Raw genomic sequence first — 24,303 nt, forward strand, 5'->3', positions numbered from 1 at the left:
GATGTGTGATGGAAAGTGTGTTGACTGGCTGCATTAAGGCCTGGTGTGGGAACACCGATGCCTTTGAGTGGAAAATCTTACAAAAGGTAGTGGATTTGGCCCAGTTAATAATGGGTAAATCCCTCCCAACCATTGAGCACATCTACATGAAACGTTGCTTTTGAAAGGCAGCATCCATCATCAAAGATCCTCACCATCTAGACCATGCTGTTTTCTCGCTGCAGCCATCAGGTAGATGGTATGTGACTCAGGACTTCTTCCACCAGGTTCAAGAACAGTTACCACTCCTCAGCCATCAGACTCTTGAACAAAAGGAGAAAACTACACTCATTCTATTTCTGGTGTTCCTGCAACTGATGGTCTCACTTTAAGTACAGGAAAAGAATCTCAGGGTTGTATGTGATGACATGTATGCCCCCTGATAATAAATTTTACTTTGAACGTCTGTGCACCACAATGAGTTAATTATAAAGCATACTCCATCCTCTCTGCTATTGTAAGATTGAGTTGTCCTGCCTTTACAGGGAATGGTGAAACTGTCGTGCTGCAGCACTGCATCTGAAATGGCAGGGGATAGCCATGTTTCCATGAAGCAATGTACACAGTAGTCCCTGATGTCCCTCTGGTACAGCAATCTTGCTCTGAGGTCTTTAATTTTATTTTCTGAAGACTATACATTTGCCAGCAGGATAATTGGGCTGGAGGTCTAAAGCTTCTGTGTTTCAATGTTAATTGCATCCCAGCATGCTTTCCTCACTTCCTTTATCTTAAAGGGGAACTGCAGTCGTGACCTGAGTCTGCAGTCCCAGATCTGTCGACTTTTGAGTATTGATAGATTTTTTTAAAAACCATCTTAAGACAATATCGCATACAGTAGTATCCATGGCCGTGACTGTGGATTTCAGGCATAGCAGTCCTAAGCAGAACCATAGAACGTTACAGCACAGAAACAGGCCTTTTGGCCCTTCTTGGCTGTGCTGAACCATTTTTCTGCCTAGTCCCACTGACCTGCACCTAGACCATATCCCTCCATACTCCTCTCATCCATGTACCTGTTCAAGTTTTTCTTAAATGTTAAAAGTGAGCCTGCATTCACCACTTCAACTGGCAGCACATTCCACACTCCCACTACTCTCTGTGTGAAGAAGTTTCCCCAAGGTTCCCTTTAAACTTTTCCCTTTTCGCCCTTAACCCATGTCCTCTGGTTTATTTCTCCCCTGGCCTCAGTGGAAAAAAACCTGCTTGCATTCACTCTATCTATACCCATCATAATTTTATATACCTCTATCAAGTCTCCCCTCATTCTTCTACGCTCCAGGGAATAAAGTCCTAACCTATTCAACCTTTCTCTGTAACTCAGTTTCTTAAGTCCCGGCAACATCCTTGTAAACCTTCTGTGCACTCTTTCAGCCTTATTAATATCCTTCCTGTAATTCGGTGACCAAAACTGCACACAATACTCCAAATTCGGCCTCACCAGTGTCTTTTATACAACCTCACCATAACATTCCAACCCTTATACTCAGTACTTTGATTTATAAAGGCCAATGTGCCAAAAGCTCTCTTTACAACCCTATCTACTTGTGATGCCGCTTTTAGGGAACTATGTATCTGTATTCGCAGATCCCTCTGTTCTACTGCACTCCTCAGTGTCCTACCGTTTACCTTGTATGTTCTATCTTGGTTTGTCCTTCCAAAGTGCAATACCTCACACTTGTCTGCATTAAACTCCATCTGCCATTTTTCCACCTGGTCCAAATCCCTCTGCAACCTTTGAAAACCTTCCTCACTGTCCACTACACCTCCAATCTTTGTATCATCAGCAAATTTGCTGATCTAGTTTACCACATTATCATCCAGATCATTGATATAGATGACAAATAACAATGGACCCAGCACTGATCCCTGTGGCACACCACTAGTCACAGGCCTCCACTCAGAGAAGCAATTCTCCAATACCACTGTCTGACTTCTCCCATTGAGCCAATGTCTAATCCAATTTACTACCTCACCATGTATATCTAGCGACTGAATCTTCTTAACTAATCTCCCATGCGGGACCTTGTCAAAGGCCTTACTGAAGTCCATGTAGACAACATCCACTGCCTTCCCTTCATCCACTTTCCTTGTAACCTCCCCGAAAGTCTCTAATAGATTCTGAAATAATATCAAGAAAACATTCAGCCTCATCTGTAAACATCAAAGACACTGCAGTATTAACTCTGCCTTTCTTTTCTAGAGATGTTGCATGACTCGTTGAGTGTTTCTAGCATTTCCTGTTTTCATTTTAGATTTCTAGCATCTGCAGTTCTTTAATTACTAGAAGTTTCTGTCTTCAATCTTGGAGGTTTAAGATGACCTCATAAGGGAAAATCTAGAACAATTGTTGATCCAGGGCTAGTTCATTCCTTCAAGGTAGGTAAAAACACCCGGAAGCAATGGCTGTCAGTTGAGTTCTACTCGAGACTAAGATTAGAACAGACCAGACCTCCTGAATGTGTCATCAAAGGACATCATCACCCAGATCTCCGAGCCGGGGAAAAGGAGAAAGGCATCCAAAAAGGTAACCCATCTCACTGTCAAATGTGGATTATGGGATTCAGTCCAAGATCATTGCTAGTTGAGTCAAGTCTTCTGGGTCTGATTCACCTGAACCCGACCTGTACCATTTCTCAGGGATGCCTCAAACAATTTTGTGCTGAACAAGAGGTACTCACTTCATCAGATTGTTGCTGTCCTGGGCACAAGCTCATAAGTGCAATTATAAAGAAAGCACAGCAGCACCTCTGCTTCCTTAGAGTTTGCAAAGATTCAGCATGATATCTAAAACTTTTGTAAATGTGTGGTGAGAGTATATTGACTGGCTGCATCACAACCTGATATGGAAACACCAATACTGTACCCTTGAATGGAAATTCATACAAAAAGTAGTGGATATGACCCAATCTATCACGGGTAAAGCCCTCCCCACCATTGAGCACATCTACGTGGAGCATTGTCAAAGGAAAGCAGCATCCATCATCGGGAACTCCAACCACTCGGGTCATGCTGTCTTCTCACTGCTGCCATCAGGAAAAAAGTAGAGAAGCCTCAGGAGTCATGCCACCAAATTCAGGAACAGTTGTTATCCCTCAGCCATCAGGCTCGTGAACAAAAGGGGATAAATTCACTCAACCTGTGGACTCACTTTCAAGGACTCGTATCATTTTATGTCATGATCTCGATATTTATTGCAACACACATAAAATGCTGGAGGAACTCAGCCGATTAGGCAGCATCTATGGAAAACAGTTAACAGTTGACATTTTGGGCCACGACCCTTCTTCAGGACTAGAAAGGAATGGGGAAAGATTTCTCCCCTTCCTTTCCAGTCCTGGAGAAGAGTCTCAGCCTGAAACATCAACTGTTTACCTGCTGAGTTCCTCCATCTTTTTGTGTGTGTTTGGATTTCCAGCATCTGCAGATTTTCTTGTGTTCTGTGTGTGTATTTGCACAGTCTGTTGTCTTTTGCACACTGGTTGAATGCTCAAGTTGGTGTGCTCTTGAATTGAATCTCTTATAGTTATTCTATTACGGATTTATTGAGTGCTCGCAAGGAAATTAATCTCATTGTTATATATGTTGACATATATGTACTTTGATAATAAATTTGCTGTGAACTTTGAAGGCCTTTAATGGAATGTAAATATCATTGCATGTAAATAATGATTATGCTCTCCAAAATTGACTTAGTAGAGGAATCTTTAATTGGTTATGACTGCTTTGCATACTAATCAAGGAGTAGAAAGTATTCCAACCAAATCTATATTTAGGGAAGGTTGTCCTCTCTCCTCTATCTTGTTTTTTTGTTGCATAAAAATGTTTTAGCTAGAACTTAGCTGAAATGTGTTTATAAAGATAGGAATATGATGACAAGGATGTTGGAGTAACAGGACAAACGAAGGCCATGAATGATGATAGAGTTATCTGGAATGAATTAACTGACAAGTAAGGCTTGATATGCAATAGGATGAAGAGGCAGAGTTTGAATGAGCTGAAGTTTATGGATGATAAGAGCCTTATAAGACTTCCTTAGCACTCAGGTGAAGACATCAAGGGAACAGGTCAGGATTTTAATAGCAGATGAGCAAAAAGAATGGCTGAAGTGGGATTGGTCAAGCAGGTTTAAATTGTTTGGCTGAGTGATAGAAGAGAAAACTATCCAGAAAAATATGGTGAAATTGCACTTAAATAAACTATAATGTGTTTAAAATTTATATTTGAGTTGGAAAGTATTTCAAGCCACTTGACAAAATGTTTAATCTTAAAATGAGGAAACAGTGGTTTGGAGAGGTAAACCCAGAGCTAAGGATATGTGATTGAAAGTACAGCTTCCAGTGGAGTTGTTATATTTGCTGATGATCAGGGACCAAAGCAGTTAGGAGCACAGATACTGTGGCACGAGTAGAGGGATCGAGAAGATTACAGAAATGGATTACTAGTGACCTGAAATGATAGCTGGGTGAAATGTAGGGTTGATTATGAAGAAGCAAAATTTGAAGATAGGATGAGGGTAATGGCTTCACTCAGTCTAAAGCTGAGCTAAGGAAAAACAATCCTGACTTAAAGATTGTTAGATAAGCTTTCAACTGATGGGTAATAAAAAGGGAGGAAAGCTAGTGCTAAGGAGCATCATCAGCCGAGATGTAAAAAATTACTGAAGGCAGCAAGAGATTTCACTAAGTATATAGATAATAAAGAGATTTGATTGGATGTTTTAAGGACGAGGAAACTATTCAGGTATTTGCAGTTGGGTAAATGATTGCGTTGTTTCCTTTGTTTTTCAGGATGTCAACAAACGGCTGTCATTACCTGCTGATATTCGGTTGCCTGATGGATATTTGGAAAAACTGCAGATGAGCAGCCCACCTTTTGACCAGCCAATGAGTAGGAGATCTCGCAGAGCTTCTTTGGTAAATTTGCTTTGTTGCTGGTTGTTTTATATCGTTTCCAGTCCAAGAAAGCTTAGGTTAAATTTTGACAATGTTTCTTTTATTTAAAGTGGTACAACTAGCAAAGCAGCTGCCTCATAGAGTCAGATACTCAAGTTCGATCCTGTCCTTGGGTGTCTGTTTATGTGGGTTTTTGATGTTCTTCCTGTAACTAAGTTTCTTCCGGGTGCTCTGGTTTCACATCCCAAAGACATTGATTTTATAGGTTAATTGGTCAGTACAAATTGTCCCTAGTGTGTAGGTGCATGATAGAAACTAGGGTAAGTGTTGAAAGTGTGGGGAAAATAAAAATGGGATTAGTGTAAATGGACAAAATTTGCAGATGCTCGAAATCCAAAACAACACACATAAAATGGTGGAGGAACTCAGCAGGCCAGGCAACATCAATGGCACCAAATGCTGGAGGAACAGATGCTGCCTGGCCTGCTGAGTTCTTTCAGCACTTCGTGTATGTTGATTTGGATTTCCAGCATTTGCAGATTTTCACGTTTGTGATAATAATAATATTACTGCTGCTGCGTCTCTTCAAGGGATGCCTACCTTGAAGAAGTTTAAATCTTCCCTTCAATGAGAGTTTAGTGAACCCTCTCTCACTGCTCCCCGTCTGTGATTCTGCTGCCCTCCAACTTGTCAACCATGCTCACCCAGACCCACCACCACAGTCACATATCCTTCCTGGGGACTTGTCTTCGTTGCCATCTTGTGCCACCATATTCAAGCTTCTTAGTTCAGACCCACTGAAAACCCCAGTACTCACATTCAATTGACTGCTTCTCCCTCTGTATTCTACGTGACACCCTTTCTGCCATGAGGAGATATCTGGTACCCTGTCCGAGTCACTGCCACAGCTCCAGATTTTCTCTCCTCCGCATGCGATGGACCTCTCAAATACTTCATTCTCCACCAGCTCCACACTTTCAATTTGCCTTTTCGTGTCCAGCAAGGATCGGAAGATCACCTATCTGCAGACTGCAGACCCCATTATTTCCAATGCCATCGGCTCTGGATGCCCCGAGGTCTCTGGACACCTCATACTAATATTGTCAACATCGGTTCCAACGATCCCAAGTGGATTCAGAACCCGAATTCCACCACCATCAATGCTGATTCTCTTGACCCTGGACGCATTCAAACTGCTAATTGTGCAACCTCTAACACCAACTCCAGTCTGGAGCATGTCCAGGCCAAGACTGCACACGCTGCTGCTGGAACCTCAGTCTCTCCTTCCCCCACCACCACTCTGCAATCCCATATCTCAGCATAGATGTTGCTTAGCCTGCTGAATTCCTCCATCACTTTGTGTATATTGTCTTAGTGTAAATGGATAGTTGATGAGAGAAATGAAAACATCACTGTTCAATCTTTACAGTAATGTGTAGAGCACAATATAAAGATAATCATATGCAGTTTTTCAAAATTTTCAGTTAAGTTTGATTAGCACCTAGTTTGAGTGACAAGCAAGTTTAAGTGAACAGCCAAAAAATTAATAATCAAAAGTATTAAACTTTGGCTTCTTTTACAAATTTGAACACACAAAATGCTGGAGGAACTCAGCTGGTCAGGTAGCATCTATGGAAATGAAGCGTCCACATTTTGGGCCAAGGATCTTCTTCAGGACTGGAAAGGAAGGGGAAAGACGCCAGAATAAAAAAGTGGGAATGGGGAAGGAGGATAGCCAGAAGGTGATAGCCGAGTGGGTAGGAAAGCTAAAGGTTTGGAGAGGAAGGAATCTGATAGGAGGGGAGAGTGGACCATAGGAGAAAGGGAAGGAGGAAGCAGGAGGGCTCCCAGAGGGAGGTAATAGGCCAGTGAGAAGAGGTAAGAGGCCAGAGTGTGAGTGGGAATAGAAGAAAATGGGGGGAAGGGGATTTTTTTTAGCTGGAAGGAGAAATCAATATTCATGCTATCAGGTTGGAGGCTACCCAGATGGAACATAAGGTATTGTTCTTCCACTTGAGGGTGGCCTCATCATGGCACGAGAGGAAGCCATGGACAGGAATGGGATTAGGAATTAAAATGTTTGGCCACTGGGAAGTTCCAGTTTTGGTGAATGAAGCGGAGGTGCTTGATTAGCGAGCTTAAGGTAAAGGTACCCTTAGGAGGCTTGATCATAATATGATAGAATTTGCCCTGCAGTTTGAGAGGAAGAAGATAAAGTCAGGTGTATCAGTATTTCAGTGGAGTCAAGGATATTACAGAGGCTTGAGAGAGGAGCTGGCCAAAGTTGATTGGATGGGGACACAAGCAGGGATGACAGCCAAACAGCAGTGGCTGGAGTTTTCGGGGGCAATTCGGAAGGTGCAGCTTAAATGCATCCTAAAGATGAAGATATGTTCTAAAGGGAGGATGAGGCAATTGTGGCTGAAAAGGGAGGTGAAAGACAGCATAAAAGCAAAAGAGGGAGCATGTAGTACAGCTTTTAAAAAAACAATAGAAGGCAACAAAAATACCTTAAGGAAAGAAAATTTATATATTAAATATGAAGGTAAACTTGCCAATAATATGAAACTGGCTACCTAAAGTTTTTTCCAGATATATAAAGAATAAAAGAGAGGTAAGAGTGGATACTGCAGTGCAAAAGATGATGCTTGAGAGGTAGTAATGAGGTACAAAGACATGGTGGATGAACTTAATATGTATTTTGTGTCCGTTTTTTTCTGTGGAAGACACTAGCAGCATGCCAGACATTTGAGAGTGTCAGGGGGCAGAAGTAACTGCAGTTGCTATTTCTAAGAAGGTGCTTGGGAACCTGAAAGTCTTGAAGGTAGAAAAGTCACCTAGACCAGATGGACTTGACCCTGGGGTTCTGAAAGAGGTAGCTGAAGAGATTGTGGAGGCATTATATAGATAGATACTTTATAGATCCCAAAGGAACTTACAGTATCACAGCATTACAAGTGCAAAGATATGTAAATATTAGAAGAGACATAGAAAGAATAAAAAAAAGTAAGTTACCTCAAACAGTCTACAGGAAGGTGTCATCACTTCCTCGGCTATAAGTTGACTCATTATAGAGCCTAATTGCTGAGGGGAAGAATGACTCATATAGCGCTGTTTGGAGCAGTGCAGTTGTCTTAGTCTGTCACAGAAAATGCTCCTCTGTTCAGCGATGATGGCATGCAGAGGGAGAGAAACATTGTCCAGAATTGCCAAGATTTTCCATAGCATCCTTTGATCTACCACAGCCTCCAGTGTGTCCAGTTTGACTCCTATAACAGAGCCAGCCTTTCTAATCTATTTATTGAGCCTGTTGGCATCATCCATATTAATGCCATTGCCCCAGCACACTGCCGCATAGAAAAAGATTATACTGGCAACAACAGACTGGTAGAACATGTGAAGGAGAGGCCTGCATCCTGCAAAGTCTCCTCAGGAAGTAGAGGCAACTCTGGCCCTTGTTGTACGCAACTTCTGTGTTAATCTTTGTAATGATCTTTCAAGAATCACTAGATTCTGGAATGGTTCTGGAGGACTGGAAAATTGCAAATATCACTCCACTCTTTCTGAAGGTAGGGAGGCAAAAGACTGGATATTATCAGCCAGTTGGCAACTTCAAGAGTTGGGAAGATGTTGGAGTCCATTACTAAGGATGAGGTTTTGGGGTACTTGGTAGTAAAGTAAGCCAAAGAAGTCAGGATTTTCAGAAGGCCTTTCACAAGTTTCCCTACATGAGGCTGTTGAACAAAATAAGAGCCCATGGAGAGCCTAGATAGAAGATTGGCTGATTGGCAGGAGGCAAAGGGTCAGAATAAAGGGGGCCTTTTCGAGTTGGCTGCTGGTGAATAGTGGTGTTCCTCAGGTGTCTGTACTGGGACTGCTTCTGTTCATGTTATATAATTTGGATTCATGTCAATAATTTGGATGATGGAATTGATAGCTTTGTGCCCAAGTTTGCAGACAGTACAAAGGTAGGTAGAGGGATAAATAATGTTGAGAAAGCAGGGACTCTGCAGAAGGACTTGGACGGATTGGGAGTATAGGAAAAGATGTGGCAGATAGAATATAGTCAGGGAAGGTGTATGGTCATGCACTTTGGTAGATGGAATAGGTTATTTTCTAATTGGGGAGAAAATTAAAAATCAGTTGTGAGTTGTTGTGCAGATTGAGTCGGTGGTAAGGAAGGCAAATGCAATGTTAGCATACATTTCAAAAGGACTAGAACATAAGAGCAAGGTTGTGATCCTGAGGCTTTTTAAGGTACTGGTCAGACCACACTTGCAGTATTTTGAGCAGTTTTAAGACCATAAAGTATAGGAGCAGAATTAGGGCATTTGGCCCATTGAGTCTGCTCCGCCATTTCATCATGGCTGATCCATTTTACCTCTCAACCCCAATCTCCTGCCTGCTCCCCATATACCTTCATGCCTTGACCAATCAAGGTTTCAATTAGGTCATCCTTCATTCTTCTGAATTCTAGTGAATACAGGTCATGTCACAAGCCTTTCAATCATTTGTGTGAACCTCTTTTGAACCCACTCCAATTTCAGAATGTCTTTTTCAAGAGGCCCAAAACTGCTCACAATACTCCAAGTGAGGCCTTACCATTGCTTTATAAAGTCTCAAGATTACGTCCTTGCTTATACAGGTTTCCCCCACTATCGGAAGGTAGAGCATTTCTATGAACTGGTTCGTAAGCCAGAATGTCATAAAGTGAAGAAGCAATTACCATTTATATGGGAAAAATTTGTGAGCGTTTGCAGACCCAAAAAATAACCTACCAAGTCGTGCCAAATAACACATAAAACCTAAAATAATAGTAATATATAGTAAAAGCAGGAATGATCTGATAAATACGCAGCCGAAATAAAGTAGGAATACTTTTCTGCAATCTTTGCAGCACTGTCCACTGTAGCAAAAATCTCACGCAAGTGCTCTTGGCAGGAAACACTCGGCGCAAGCGCTCTCGGCAGAAACACTCTCTCCAGTAACCTTTAAGCTATGAAGCTGCCAAATCATACCAAATAACACATAAAAATACACAGCCAGTATAAAGTACAAATAATGTATGTACAGTGTAGTTTCACTTACTGGAATCGGGAAGACAGTGAGCACACTGATGATGGTGTGTTAGGCTGAGTCATCGGAGGTTGGGGTGGTTGGAGACTGGGGTGTTACCTCATCGTCATCTGTTTCCATCAGGACAGGCAAATCATCTTCTTCTATGCCTGCCTGCCTCGATGTCGAAGATCGAGGTTCGTCGTCTGCTGTGGCTGATGTGAAAGGCTTGAAAAACGACAGTATGCTTGACTGCTCAGCCTTGCGCATTTTTCTGTCATACAGTTCTTTGTAAGCACTCAAACCATCCTTCAAATATGCCCTAAACCTATGTACCCTTTCAAAATTAAAGTCATACTTTTCTGCAATCATTGTAGCATTGTCAATCACAGTGAAAATATCATGCAATTGCTTCATGTTCAGTTCCTGGACGACTTCACTTTCAGGCCGTTCGCTACTGCATTCGGTTTCAATTGTTATCCTTTCCTCTTCATCAGCTCTTCATTTGTCAGTTCTTCTTCATGGGATGCCAAAACCTCTTCAACATCATCTTTGTCAACTTCCACAATCTCAGCCTCCTTAGCCAAACTCACTATGTCCTTACTTTGTACACCACAATTGAAACACTTAATTATGTCTAGTTTTACGCTAAGTGTAACAGCCTTACGAGCTCTTTTAGGCTTTTCCAATACCTTAGAATTCATCTTGCTAACGGATGCACAAAATAAATCAAGATAAAGCACAGATGCTCATAGGCACGTGTTTAAGCAATGTCGGCTAGAATGTAGTTCCGGGCAAGGAGCTTGGCTGCTCGGTGCGCGCGCTGCCTTTTATCACCCACTGCCTTTTAGCGAAAACAGGTAATTAATGTAGGTCTTTTGTAACAGCGAGGTGGTGTAAAGCGAATGTTCGAAAAACGGGGAACACCTGTATATTCTAGTCCTCATGAAATTAATGCTAACATCACATTTACCTTCCTCACCACAGACTCAACCTGCAAATTAACCTTTTGGGAATCATTCATGAGGACTCCTCAGTCCCTTTGCACCTTGGTTTTTCGTATTTTCTCTTCATTTAGAAAATAGTCAGCTCTTTCATTTCTTCTACCAAAGTGCATGACCATACACTTCCTGATTTGTATTCCATCTGCCACTTCTTTGCCCATTCTCCTAATCTGTCCAATCCTTCTGTAGCCTCTCTGCTTACTCAACACTACCTGCCCCTCCATCTATCTTCATATTGCCTGCAAACTTGGCCATAAAGCCATCAATTCCATCACCCAAATCATGACATATAATGTAAAAAGAAGTGTTCCCAACACAGACCCCTGAGGAACACCACTAGTCACTGACAGACAACCAGAAAAGGCTCCCTTTTCCCACTTTTACCTCCTGCCAATCAGCCACTGCTTTATCCATGCTAGAATCTTTCCTGTAATTCCATGGGCTCATAGCTCGTTAAATAGCCTCGTGTGTCACCTTGCCAAAGACCTTCTGAAAATCCAAGTACAGAACATCAAGCAAATCTCCTTTTGTCTATCCTGCTTGTTATATCTTCAAAGAATTCCAACAGATTTGTCAGGCAAGATTTTTCCTTGAGGAAACCATGCTGACTACAGCCTATTTATCATGTGTCTCCAAGTATCCTGAGACTTCATCCTTAATAATTGACTCCAACATCTTCCCACATACTGAGGTCAGATTAATTGGCCTATAGTTTATTCTGTCTCTCTCACTTCTTCAAGAGTGGAGTGACATTTGCAATTTTCCAGTCTTCCAGAACCCTTCCGGAATCTAGTGATTCTTGAACGATCATTACTAATGCCTCCACAATCTCTTCAGTCACCTCTTTCAGAACCCTAGGGCAGGGGTAGGCACCCTTAAGCACAAATGATTTTCTAGCATGCGTTATTCATTAATTTGAGGCCAAACATAGCTAGATGTATTTAAATGGATAATTCCCATATTTCAAGTTTTTATGGCATTTATCTGACCCACCGTCAACTCATTAATACGCGATCCGGCCCACCAACCAGCTGAATAGTAGTGCATACACAGACGGAGCATTCCTATTTTAACATGTAACCCCCTGGGTCGCCTCAGGCTCGCTCAGCTCGTTCTCGTCTAGGGGAAGCAGCCTTCGGCCCCACCAAACTGGGTAATCAGCTGGTGTGGATGCTGTGTGATGTCCCCGCCTCGCCCAAAAACAGACAGTACACCATATGCGATTAAATGAGTACAATTTATAAAGGTTACTATAACTAAGTGATTAATAATGATACAGTATATATGAAGGAAAAACAATTAAGAAAAGGCGCCAAACTTATCAAAGTCCAAACCACTTCGTGCACAACCGTTGGAGCTCAATTACTGAAGTCTTCTGGCCACCATTCGATCCCCTCCGAACTCCTCGACTCGCAGCTTAGGACCACCCGAAGTGGTCAACCAAGCACATCTAGCTTTATCTCCTCTCCTCGGAGTACCTCCTGGCCTTGGACCCCTGCTTGGGGTCCGTTCCTCACCCAGCTTACAGCATCGCGTCCTCTCTCTCTCAACCCCTGGTGCCGATCTCCCCAAAAGCCCGCCAACAATAGCTTACAGACTCAGAAGAAAGAACAACATTAATCCCAATTGGTTTACAAAGGAATACAATTCTCGTTATCAGTAAAATTTTAACCCAAACAAGCTTCCAGCACTCTCTCGCAACAAAGAAGCATTCCTGCTTTTAACAAAACAAAGAAGCCATTTTGATTACATACACAGTAACAAAGAAAAAAGAAGAAACCCCCTTTACAAACAGAAGATCTTTTAAGTTAGATATCAAATTTGTCCACATTAAGATTGTGTATGGTTGTGCATCATTTACTCTTGCTGAGCATAATTCCAGGTAAGAACTGTCCAAAAAGCTCCAAAGCCAGTGAGTACTTGAAATATCATGAGGAGGTTTCCAATCTTCTTAGCTGCAGTCAGGCCTGCCAGCCAGATTTTGTGTGTTTTTTCTGTAAGGGAAGGTGGCAGTCATCATTTAGAAGATGTACAGCGGGGTCCATTGGTAATTGTACCCCCATTAGTTCTGTACTAACCATAGTACAGTACTGATAATCTTCCCCCACAAACCAAAAACCCCTGGACATTCCCATACAACATGTATAAAAGAGCTAACGGTTCCGTGGGGGCAAAATGAACAATATGGGTCAGGAACCAGTCCTGTTTGATGTCTAATTCTCGGTGTTAGATATTCTCTATGACAAAATTTCAAGTGTATATACTGATGATTTGGGCTTTTCGAAGCACCGGCAGCATTATCCCAGATCGCATCCCAGTCTAAGTCTTGTCCCAATTCAGATATGCCCCTATCCCAGGTTTTCATTCCTGATGTGGGCATATATTTCTGCGAGTTTATCATAGATAAATGACACTATCTGTATTTGATTTCATTTTTAATCAAAACAGCAACACTGCCTTCTCCACCTGCCTTCTTGCCTGTCCTTTCAATGCATTGTGAATCCTTGGACATTAGGCTCCCATCTTCTTTCAGCCATGATTCAGTGATACCTATGTCATAAGTGGCAATCTGCAACTGTGCTCTAAGTCTCTCTTACTCTCTACCATCTCTCTTATTCCATATACTGCATGCATTCAAATATAACACCCTCAGTCCTGTATTCACCCTTTTTGATTTTGGTCACCTTTTACATTGCATCTCATTTTGTTGACTGCAGTTTTGTTCTATCAACAGCCTCTCCTCACTACACATTGCCTCTGTTTGTAAACCAGCTACCTCATCTTCAGCATTATTACTCTTGTTCCCATCCTCCTGCCAAATTAGCTTAAACCCTTCCGAACAACTCTAGCCAACCTATCCACAAGGATATTGGACCCCTCCTCTGGTCAAGGTGTAACCTGTCCCTTTTGTATAAGTCATACTTTCACCAGAAGAGATTCCAATGATCCATAAATCTGAACCTCTGCTGCCTGCACCTGTTCCTCAGCCACGCATTCCCCTGTCAAATCATCCTATTTCTACCCTCACTGGCACATGGCTCAGGCCACAATCTAAGTGATTACTACCGTGGAGATGCTGTTTCTCAGCTTTCTACCTAGCGCCCTAAAATCTCTCTTCAGGACCTCCGCACCTTATCTACTTCTGTCATTGATGCCAATATGCACCAAGACTTCTTGCTGCTTACCCTCACCCTTGAGAATGCCATGAAACCAATCCAAGACATCCCTGATCCTGGCATCAGGGTGGCAACATAACATCTGGTCATCCTTATTGCACCCACAGAACCTAGTCTGTTCCTTTGACTAAAGAATCCACTAACAGCACTGCAGTCCTCTTCACTTCTCTGCTCTTCTGAGCCCCGGCACCAGACTTAGTGCCAGAGACCTGGTCACCGTGGCTCATCCAGTAGATCATCCCCCTCGAAAGTATCTAAAGTTGTATACTTATTATTGAGGGGAATGGCCACAGGAGTACTCTGCACTGGCTGTGCATTTCCCCCTCCTTCTCCTAGATAGAGTTACCTATCTCCTGTGACGACCTCCCTGTCTATCATTCTCCCGTATGAGTTGAAGGTCATTGAGCTGCAGCTCGGTACACCTGGTACAGATGTGTTTATCTAGGAGACTGGTTGTCTCCCAGATTTCCCACATCCCACACACAATACAAAACACTGCCCTTAGAGCCACTCTCACTAAACTATGCCCTAACAGACAAAGAGTGATGAGCCAAAGCCGCTCTTAAACACTGCCACACTGAAAAGGATGGCTGCTCTGTTTGCCCCTATGCTATTTTTATTGGCCCTTTCTAATGAATCCTTCTTGCTGATTGGTCACTCCTCAACTCTGAGTAACTGCCACTAAGTTCTGCCTTTAAAACCTCAATCGCCTTCCTGATGTCATTCACCTAGCTCTTCTTACACACTCCCTGACATCAATTGTCTAATTCAGAGAAAACTGCTGTGAAGCTCTGCTTATTAAATTTTGATCGTGAACCTGACAAAGGTAGCTCTTTTTACACACTGCCTTCTGCTATTTGGTCACTCCTCAACTGAGAGAAACCACCGCAAAGCTCTGCCTTTAAAATCTTGATCGCCTTTTTGATTGAAAACTAGCTCTATTTAAGCACTCTCTGAAATTGGTTGTCCAACATCAACTTTGGGCCCCTTATCTAAGAAGAGATGTGCTGGCATTGGAGGGGGTCCAGAGGAGGTTCACGAGAATGATTCTTGGAATGGAAGTGTTAACATGTGAGGAGTGTTTGATGTCTCCGGACCTCTGGAGTTTAGAAGAATAAGGGTGGGGGGGGGGGGGGGATCTCATTGAAACCTATTGAAAGGCCTAGATCGAGTGGATGTGAAGAGGATGTTTCCTGTATTGGGGGAGTCTAGGACCAGAAGGCACAGTCTCAGAATAGAGGGCCGTCCATTTAGAACAGAGGGCAAGACAAACTTTTTTTAGCCAGTGGGTGCCACAGATGGCTGTGTAGGTCAGGTCATTGAGTATATTTGAAGTGGAAGTTGATAGGTTCTTGGTTAGTTGAGGCATCAAAGGTTGAAGGTAGGAGAATGTGGTTGAGAGAGGGATAATATGCTCCAACATGACTTATGGACTTTTATGCTCAGTATCAAGACTGATAAAGGCAAGCATGCTATTATCTTTCTTTACCTCTATTTTCAGTTGTGTTGACATTTTTAGGGAGCATATTTTGGCATCAAAAGAAACTGATTTTACTGGATGAGACACTCCTGGAATTGAACAGTGAAAGACTGAATTTTAACAGGGCCCAGAATAAGTAGGATTGTAGATGGATCACAATAAGCTGCTTTACCAAAGCTCCTCTGGAAATCTTCAGGCTGTAAAAGGGTGGAGTGGAATGACTTATTTTGCCCCCTAAACATCCCCAACTGCATTTCTCTATCCTAGGAGAATCTTAGCCAGCAATATCAGCCTTTTGGACCAGAGTATATCATCCACTCTCCTCTATCAAATATTTCTGTTCTCGTGATACTTTCTCAGGCAACCACATTACCCATCCCAGGGTCTAAATGAAACAATAATTAACTTGTACTTGCATTTGGGTGTATAACATTTTATTCTTACAATGTATGTCTCCTCTGCATTGGAGAAAACAAATGGAGATTAAGTGACATCCTTGCAGAACACCTTTATTCATTATACAAGGATGACTGAGTTTCCAGTTCCTTGCCACTTATATTTTCCATCCAAATCCCACACTGATGCCAGCATAAGAGAGGAGATGAAGCCTGGCGATCAGCTATGGTTGGTCTGAGTAGCTGAACAGGCTTGAAGGGCCAACTGCTGCTCCTCTTTCCTTAAGTTTCTGATCTCCTTGTCTTTCACATCTTCCAAAATTCCAACAAAATCCATTATCTTTGAATAAGCCTCAGGACTCAATATTGAGTTCAACTTTTTTGAATAATGACCCGTATTTGTTTGTGTAAGAATTAGCCAGTTCTGCATGCCACTTAACTGTAACATCTCATTTTTATTCCTTGAGCACATGCTTTCTGGCCCACTGAGTATTTCTGGCATTCTCTTTTATTTCATATTTTGCATCAACTGTGCAATTTTGTATCTTTAACTGCCAGCATTGTTTATTGTTTTTTTCTTTGCCCTCATTCATCTTCTTTCATTTACACTTGCCACAGACAGGCCACCTTTAGCTGGTGCCAACATCTATGTCCCCTGGAGTCTCTGCATGAATTGACATTACCTTTGTTCTTTTCTCCTTTCTCATTTCTACAGCTGAAAGCGCACTTGTTTTCTTACCTTTCCAGTTCTAAGTAAGGATTATTGATCTGAAATTTCAAATTTCTCTCTACAGATCTTTCCTGACCTCCTGTGTATTTCCTAGTTTCTGAATATCTTCAATATTCATAATAGTGCAAAAATTACTGAGCCACACTATGCTACACCCAGCTCACTGACTGGCTTTGTGCCAATCATAGCTACCACTTGCATTTTCCATGGAAACAGGCCAATTGACTTGATCCTCCATACCACTGAGTTGGAGCAACCTTTGAGTGCAGGAAATCATGGATTGTGCCTCACTCAGGCACTGTTATCTTAAACTCTTTGACAATTTGTCATTGCCAAATTATTTGATCCATTTTAAAATGTTTCTCTGTTGGGTGAAGGCACATAAAACTCCAAGTTGAGTTAAATAATTTTAAAAAATGAAAATTGATAAAAACCAAAAATACCAAGAATTGATTAAAACTATTAAATGACTCATATACTTACCCTCACATTTTTTACTGGATGAAAGAATTGCCATTTGAAAGGCAGACATTCAGTCTATTGATGTTCTGCCATTAAGATCAATGGCAAACAAGCCTTGTCATTACAGGAGCCAAGTGCACCAGATTGTCTCAGACATGCTTCTGTTGAGTGTGCACAGAAGTTAAAAATGGCCTTGCAGAGTTTATCATTTTATCTAGCCATTTAAAAAATGATATAAACAACTACTTGCATAAAACTGCATGTCAACTGGAAATACTTGAAAATTTAAAGTAAAGCCATTAAAGCAAATGAATATAATCCAGACACAGGCAACTTTTTCAAAAGATTTGATGCTTTAACAAAAAATCACTTAGCAGTAAATTACACATTTTTCAGACTTCTAGAACAGGCAGGTTACAGACTGATCAGTGCATATTACTAGTTATGCAAGTATCAAAGTTCAAAAGTAAATTTATTATCAAAGTTGATATATATCACCATATACAACCCTGAGATTCATTTTCTTGTGGGCATACTCAATAATTCTATTGAATAATAACTATAACAGAATCAATGAAAGACCACACCATCTTGGGTGAGAGTTTATTTAGATATACACCCTGCATATTTCCAAGTAGCTTTGTGGTGGTGGAGGAAATTGCTTGACCATTCGCAGTGCTTTGTGGATAACTATTGATTGCTTTGTAGATGCCTGTTTTGTCTGATTTCTGCAGCTTCTCATTTGATATTAGGTAAATTGCTTCAGCACACGGATATTTCACTGCAGCAGACCTTTCAGTAATTCAATGTATAAATCAGTGGCATAGCAGAACTGTATGTTGTGCCAATTTTGACATGCCTAGAGACCAATTAAATTTTAGATTTTTTTTTACTGAATAAATGTGATTCACAGTTCATTTTTAAGATTGTTCTATTTAGCCTGATTATATAGTTATGCATGGTGCATAATAAACCTTTTGCAAGAAAGCTCTTGGATATTCCAATATGGTAACAGATACTTCAAGGACCATTTTCAAGTAAACAAATAGGTCTCCTGTAATTGGGAAGCAAACCACATGAGTGAGACCTTGATAATTTTGTTGGTTATGATCACGGTTCTTAATCAGGAGCATTGTGTATCACTGGGCGAGTGATAAAACTCATATAGAAAAAATAAAAACAATAAATACGGTACTTACTTAGCAGTTCTATATTAACTTCCCTTGCTTTTAGGAGAACAAATATCATACTTTGTGAGGGAGTATTCTGTGAAAATGCAATTTCAGAAGCAATGTTCAATGTTCAAAAACAGCAAGGATCTCAAACCTATTTTATCAGTCAGTGGGATTGTGACATAACCATGACCTGATTACCTTAAGGGAACTGGGCTTTTGCCCCACATCCCTAAACTTTTTTGCATTAATAAACCAAACAACTGATCAATTATCAATACTTTACCGTATTTTATTATGGCAGTGAATGAAGCTGTCTAGCCTGAGTCTTCGCCAGCTTTCAGAGCACTCCCATCCTCCACTAGTTTTATCTGTAACCTATTCTTCCCATATTCTTGTCATTACACCTACCTCTCCACCCTACTCCTTCACATAGAATTTACAGCAGCCGAATAACTACCAACATTGGGAAGTTCAAGAAAACCGAAGCATCTGGAGGAGACACACATGATTGCAATGTACAAGCTTCACACAGCTAACACCAGAGCTCAGTGTTAAACTCCAGTCACTCTGCAGCACAATTAGCTTTTGCATCATTGAAAGACTTGACTCTAATTTCCAAGAGGAGGAGGGGTAAAATATAGTGCTTTAACAAATACTTAATCATTTAGACCAAAGCAGTAAAACTCAGAGCAGTTTCTTGTGGTAAATCAGTAAATGTTCTTTTGAGTGGTGCAATACAATATGTAAATATATTTTGGAATTGATCTTGCTTAGATTGTGTATGGCCATTAGGAAAATAAACACATTCATTGTTACCCAAAGTTGATAACTATAGCAGAATATAAGCTTTAACCATTCTGTATTTTTTTGTAGTCTGAGATCGGATTTGGGAAACTAGAAACCTACATTAAGTTGGACAAACTTGGAGAGGTAAGAAGTTCTGCTGCTTTTCAGTAATTTGCCAGTAAGAGGAGATAATTTGAGCAAAGAGTAAATTATGGTAAATAATGGAAACTTCCTACTGGGAACTACACTTAATTACTATTGAACCAAACAGATTGAGAATTTTACTATTTTGGTGCTAACTAAATGCAGTGATTGTCAAGTTCAAAGTAAAATTTATTATCAAAGTACATATATGTCACCACATACAACCCTGAGATTCTTTCTGTGGGCATACTTAGCAAATCTATAGAACAGTCACTGTAAACTGTAAACATCAGGAACTGTTAACTGTAAACAAACTGTGCAAATGGAGATATAAATAAATAATAATAAATAACAAGCATGAAATAACAGATAAAAGAGTCCTTACTTGAGTATAGTAATCCCCTGTTCAAGACCCTGATGGTTGAGGGGTAGTGACCGTTTCTGAAACTGGTCGTGAGAGTCCTGTACCTTCTACCTGATGGCAACAGTGAGAAAAGAGCATGGTCTGGGTGGTGAGGATCTTTGATAATGGATGCTGCCTTTCTGCGGCAACATTTCATGTTGATGTACTCAGTGGTTGGAAGGGTTTTACTCATGATGTACTAGGCCAAATCCACTATCTCTTGTAGGATTTCTGCTCAAAGGCCATAATGCCAGGCCATAATGTAGCCAGCCACACATCTACACACTTTTTTACCACACATCTATAGAAGTTTGCCAAGGTTTTTGATGACTTACAGAAGTTCTGCAGACTCCTGAAGAAGTTGATGCACTGTTGTGTTTTCTTTGCAATTATATGATGGGTTCCGGACAGGTTCTCTGAGATAGTGACACTCAGAAATTTAAAGTTACTGACCTTCTCCACCTCTGATCCTCCAATGATTACTGACTCATGGACCTCTGGTTTCTCTCTCCTGAAGTGTACAATCATTTCCTTGGTCTTATTGACATCGAATGAGAAGTTGGTGTAATTACACCACTCAGTCAAATTTTCAGTCTCCTTACAGAATACTGATTCATCACCACCTTTGATATAGTCCACAACAGTAGCATCATCAGCAAACTTGTATATGGTGTTGCAGCTGTACTTAGCCACATAGTCATAAATGTAAAGTGACTAGAGCAGGGGGGCTAAATTCCTATTCCAGCAGGTGCTGGTAAGATGTAATGCATGTTTTGAATAGTCTGGTACTAAATATAATACCACATCTACCTTTTCTGGAATGATGCATACAAATTGTCATGGCACTTCTTTGTTGAAAGCAGAACTATAGTATTACAAGAATATGTTCTTGTCAATTTTTAGAATTGTGTCTAAAGTACTGGAAAATGTTCACCTTTGGGTACTGAGCTCTTTTTAATTATTAATAACCCAAAAATAAGCTATTATTATTAGATGATTTTTATCCTATTTTTTTCAATAATGTTTGAACTTGGGAGTCATAATTGGAGCAGGTACTGACTTTGTCAATTCAGTGAAGACTGAATTAAATCAGAGTACAGAAGATATTGAGCAGATTGTGCAGAATCTACAAGGAGAGAAACAAAGTTAATGTTTCAAAGCATTGAAACTTCATCAGATCTAGCAAAGTGAGAAAACATATTTACATCACAGAATTTGAAGTTTTAGAAAGATTTGAGGAGACAAATAAGAAAGAATGGCCTGGAAGTTACAGAGTGAACTACAATAAGAATTCCAGAATTATAGACAATAGACAATAGGTGCAGGAGTAGGCCATTCGGCCCTTCGAGCCAGCATTGCCATTCACTGTGGTCATGGCTGATCATCCACAATCAGTACCCCATTCCTGCCTTCTCCCGATACCCCGTGACTCTGCTATCTTTAAGAGCTCTATCTAACTCTTGAAAGCATCCAGAGAATTGGCCTCCACTGACTTCTGAGGCAGAGCATTCCATAGATCCACAACCTACTGAGTGAAAAAGGTTTTCCTGAACTGTGTTCTAAATGACCTACCCCTTATTCTTAAACTGTGGCCTCTGGTTCTGGACTCCCCCAACATCAGGAACATGTTTCCTGCCTCTAGTGTGTCCAATCCCTTAATAATCTTATATGTTTCAATCAGATTCCCTCTCATCCTTCTAAATTCCAGTGTTTACAAGCCCAGTCACTCCAATCTTTCAACATATGATAGTCTTGCCATCCCGGGAATTAACCTCGTGAACCTACGCTGCACTCCCTCAATAGCAAGAATGTCCTTCCTCAAATTTGGAGACCAAAACTGAACACAATTCTCCAGGTGTGGTCTCACCAGGGCCCTGTACAACTGCAGAAAGACCTCTTTGCTCCTATACTCAACTTCCCTTGTTATGAAGGCCAACATGCCATTAGCTTTCTTCACTGTATGTAGGAATATATAGGAATTCTGATGTTTCTGCAAATGTCCATCTTACTCTCAGTTTCACAGGACTTTTCTCTTTCTTGATATCTCTATCTCAGAGGATAGTTTAAGCAACCAAAGTCTGTTATAAGCCCAGTGACGCACTCTCCATCTCTTTCCCCTCCACCTTCCTCCCCCCACACCCTCACAAGTATGTAGACAACTCTTCCCACCCTATTTTCAGGTAACAACTCCATTTGCTCCCTTTCTCCCATTTGCTCTGTCTGTATTGCAGTTATTTTAATTATAAGACTTTCCACAGTGGTGCCTTTAAGATGACTAGCCTTCTTTATAATCATTTCTTCCTCCTCTACCATTGTTGAAATGGCTCTCAATTGTGTCTACTTCTCACTTCTTCTCTCAGCCTGTAGAATTCCCTTGTTCTTATTTTCACCCCATTAGTTTCCACATTCTGTGGATTATTATCCATAATTTCAGTCACCTTGAGCGGATTTCCTTCACCAGAGGTATCCTACCCTGCTTTTGCAGTATGTTCAAAGGGACTGTTCCCTCCATAACTCCTTTATCTGTTCTTCCATTTCAATCAATCAATCTCTTTTTCACAACATTTTTCTATACAGCCACTGTAGATACAAAACCTCTCCTTTCACCACTTCTCATCGTCCAGAGGCCAATGGGTGAATCAGGAATTTGCTTGTACTTCCCACTTAGTGTGTACATTCTGCTCCTGATCAATGTGCTATTTATTAGCAAATCTGCATATTTGTGGCATCAGCCCAGGTCCCTTGATTTTTTCCCCCCAAACAAATACATCTTGTGCATGTGTATGTAGAGGAACTGATCATTGTATAAATTTACCAATCATTTTCCTGACCACTTAATTAAAGTGGCTTCCTGCACTCTGCAATTCTAATAGAGGGTATTCTTTGTTTACTCAAGTGCACTTATGATTTACAAATGAATAACTAGTTTTAATTTTCAGTACATTCAGTGGAAGTTGCTTGTTGGCTAATATTTTCTAAAGATATTTAAAGATTTCAGTGAGTTTATAAATATAAATTAAGTACATTAATGTTTTAGAACATTGTTGGCATATTTATGAATATTGGGGTGGTTGTTTCATACAAAGAAGCAAGAGTTGGTGTTACCAACAATTTTGTTTTCCTTAGGAAATTTGTTTATCTACCGCTCATGGATAATGAGGACATAGTGCATGATTCTTTATATATGAGAAACTGGATTGGGTGATCGCTCAGTAGAACACCTCTGTTCAGTTCACAAAGGCAGCTGTCACCCATCTCCACCCATTCCGTCCTGACCCCCTCTTCTCAGCCCCAAGTATTGATCAAATGATACTAGTGTCCTCCAGACAAACAGCACTTCCTACTCTGCCTGAGCATGCTGCACCCTTCCAAAAACAATTCTGTATTTTGAAACTTAGGATAATTATCTTTTTTCTATATGCACGGATGGGGTTGTACCTTTTTAGTTTTGACACAATAAGTTTTGAAACAATATTTGTTAATTTATCTCATCATTATTAGATTCTGCATTCCTATTGATACAAGCTATCTCATTGTCTCTAATAAGAAAAAATCTGCAGATGCTGGAAATTCAAGCAACACACACAAAATGCTGGAGGAGCTCGGGAGGCCAGGCTGCATCTATGGGAAAAAGTACAGTCAATGTTTTGGGCCGAAATCCTTCGGCAGGACTGGAGAGAACAAAAGCTGAGGAGTAGATTTGAAAGGTGGGGAGAGAGAAACACCAAGCGACAGGTGAAACTTGGAGGGAGAAGAATGAAGCAAAGAGCTAGAAAGTTGATTGGTAAAACAGACAGAAGGCCATGGAAGAAAGAAAAAAGTGGGGGTGGGTGGACCATAGGGGGGCGATGGGCAAGCAGTGAGATAACATAAGAGAGGGAAAAGAGGATGGGAAGGGGAGAGGGGGGAAGCATTACTGGAAGTTTGAGAAATCATTGTTCATGCCATCAGGTTGGAGGCTACCCAAACAGAATATAAGGTATTGTTCCTCCAACCTAAGTGTGGCCTTATCACGACAGTGGAGGAGGCCATGCATGGACATATGGGAATGGGAAGTAGAATTAAAATGGGTGGCCACTGGGTGATCCCACTTGCCCTGCCCCTACACCTCCTTCCTCACTACCATTCCTAGCCCCAAACAGTCCTTCCAGGTGAGGTGACACTTCACTTGTGAGCCTACTGGGGTCATTTACTGTGTTCGGTGCTTGTGATGTTGTCTCCTGTATATCAGTGAGACCCAACATAGATTGGGAGACCACTTCACTGAGCATCCACGGTCTGTCTGCCAGAACAAATGGGATCTCCCAGTGGCCACCCAGTATAATTCCACTTCCCTTTCCCATTCTGATATGTCTGTCCATGACTTCCTCCATTGTTGTGATAAGGCCACACTTAGGTTGGAGGGACAACATCTTATATTCCATTTGCGTAGCCTCCAACCTAATGCCATGAACTTTGATTATTCAATCTTCTACCCATGCTCCCCCTTCACCATTTTCCATCCCCTTTTCCTTCTCTCATGTTATCATCTCCCTATGGTGCTCCTCCCCCACCCTTTTTTT

General features: G+C 41.1%; 1 protein-coding gene across 5 annotated transcripts in view; it reads left to right on the forward strand.

Annotated features, from left to right (window-relative positions):
- The window catches only part of cdk17 (cyclin dependent kinase 17), a 231,118-nt gene that overhangs the window by 169,969 nt on the left and 36,846 nt on the right, over nt 1–24,303 (forward strand). For all 5 annotated transcript variants that reach the window (XM_073065903.1, XM_073065901.1, XM_073065905.1 and 2 more), the window contains 2 exons: nt 4,827–4,952; nt 19,282–19,338. In XM_073065903.1, the coding sequence (XP_072922004.1) occupies nt 4,827–4,952; nt 19,282–19,338 (183 nt within the window). The remainder of the gene's footprint in view (nt 1–4,826; nt 4,953–19,281; nt 19,339–24,303) is intronic.

Source organism: Hemitrygon akajei, chromosome 14 (genome assembly GCF_048418815.1).
Source record: "Hemitrygon akajei chromosome 14, sHemAka1.3, whole genome shotgun sequence".
In the NCBI taxonomy this organism is placed as follows: Eukaryota; Metazoa; Chordata; class Chondrichthyes; order Myliobatiformes; family Dasyatidae; genus Hemitrygon; species Hemitrygon akajei.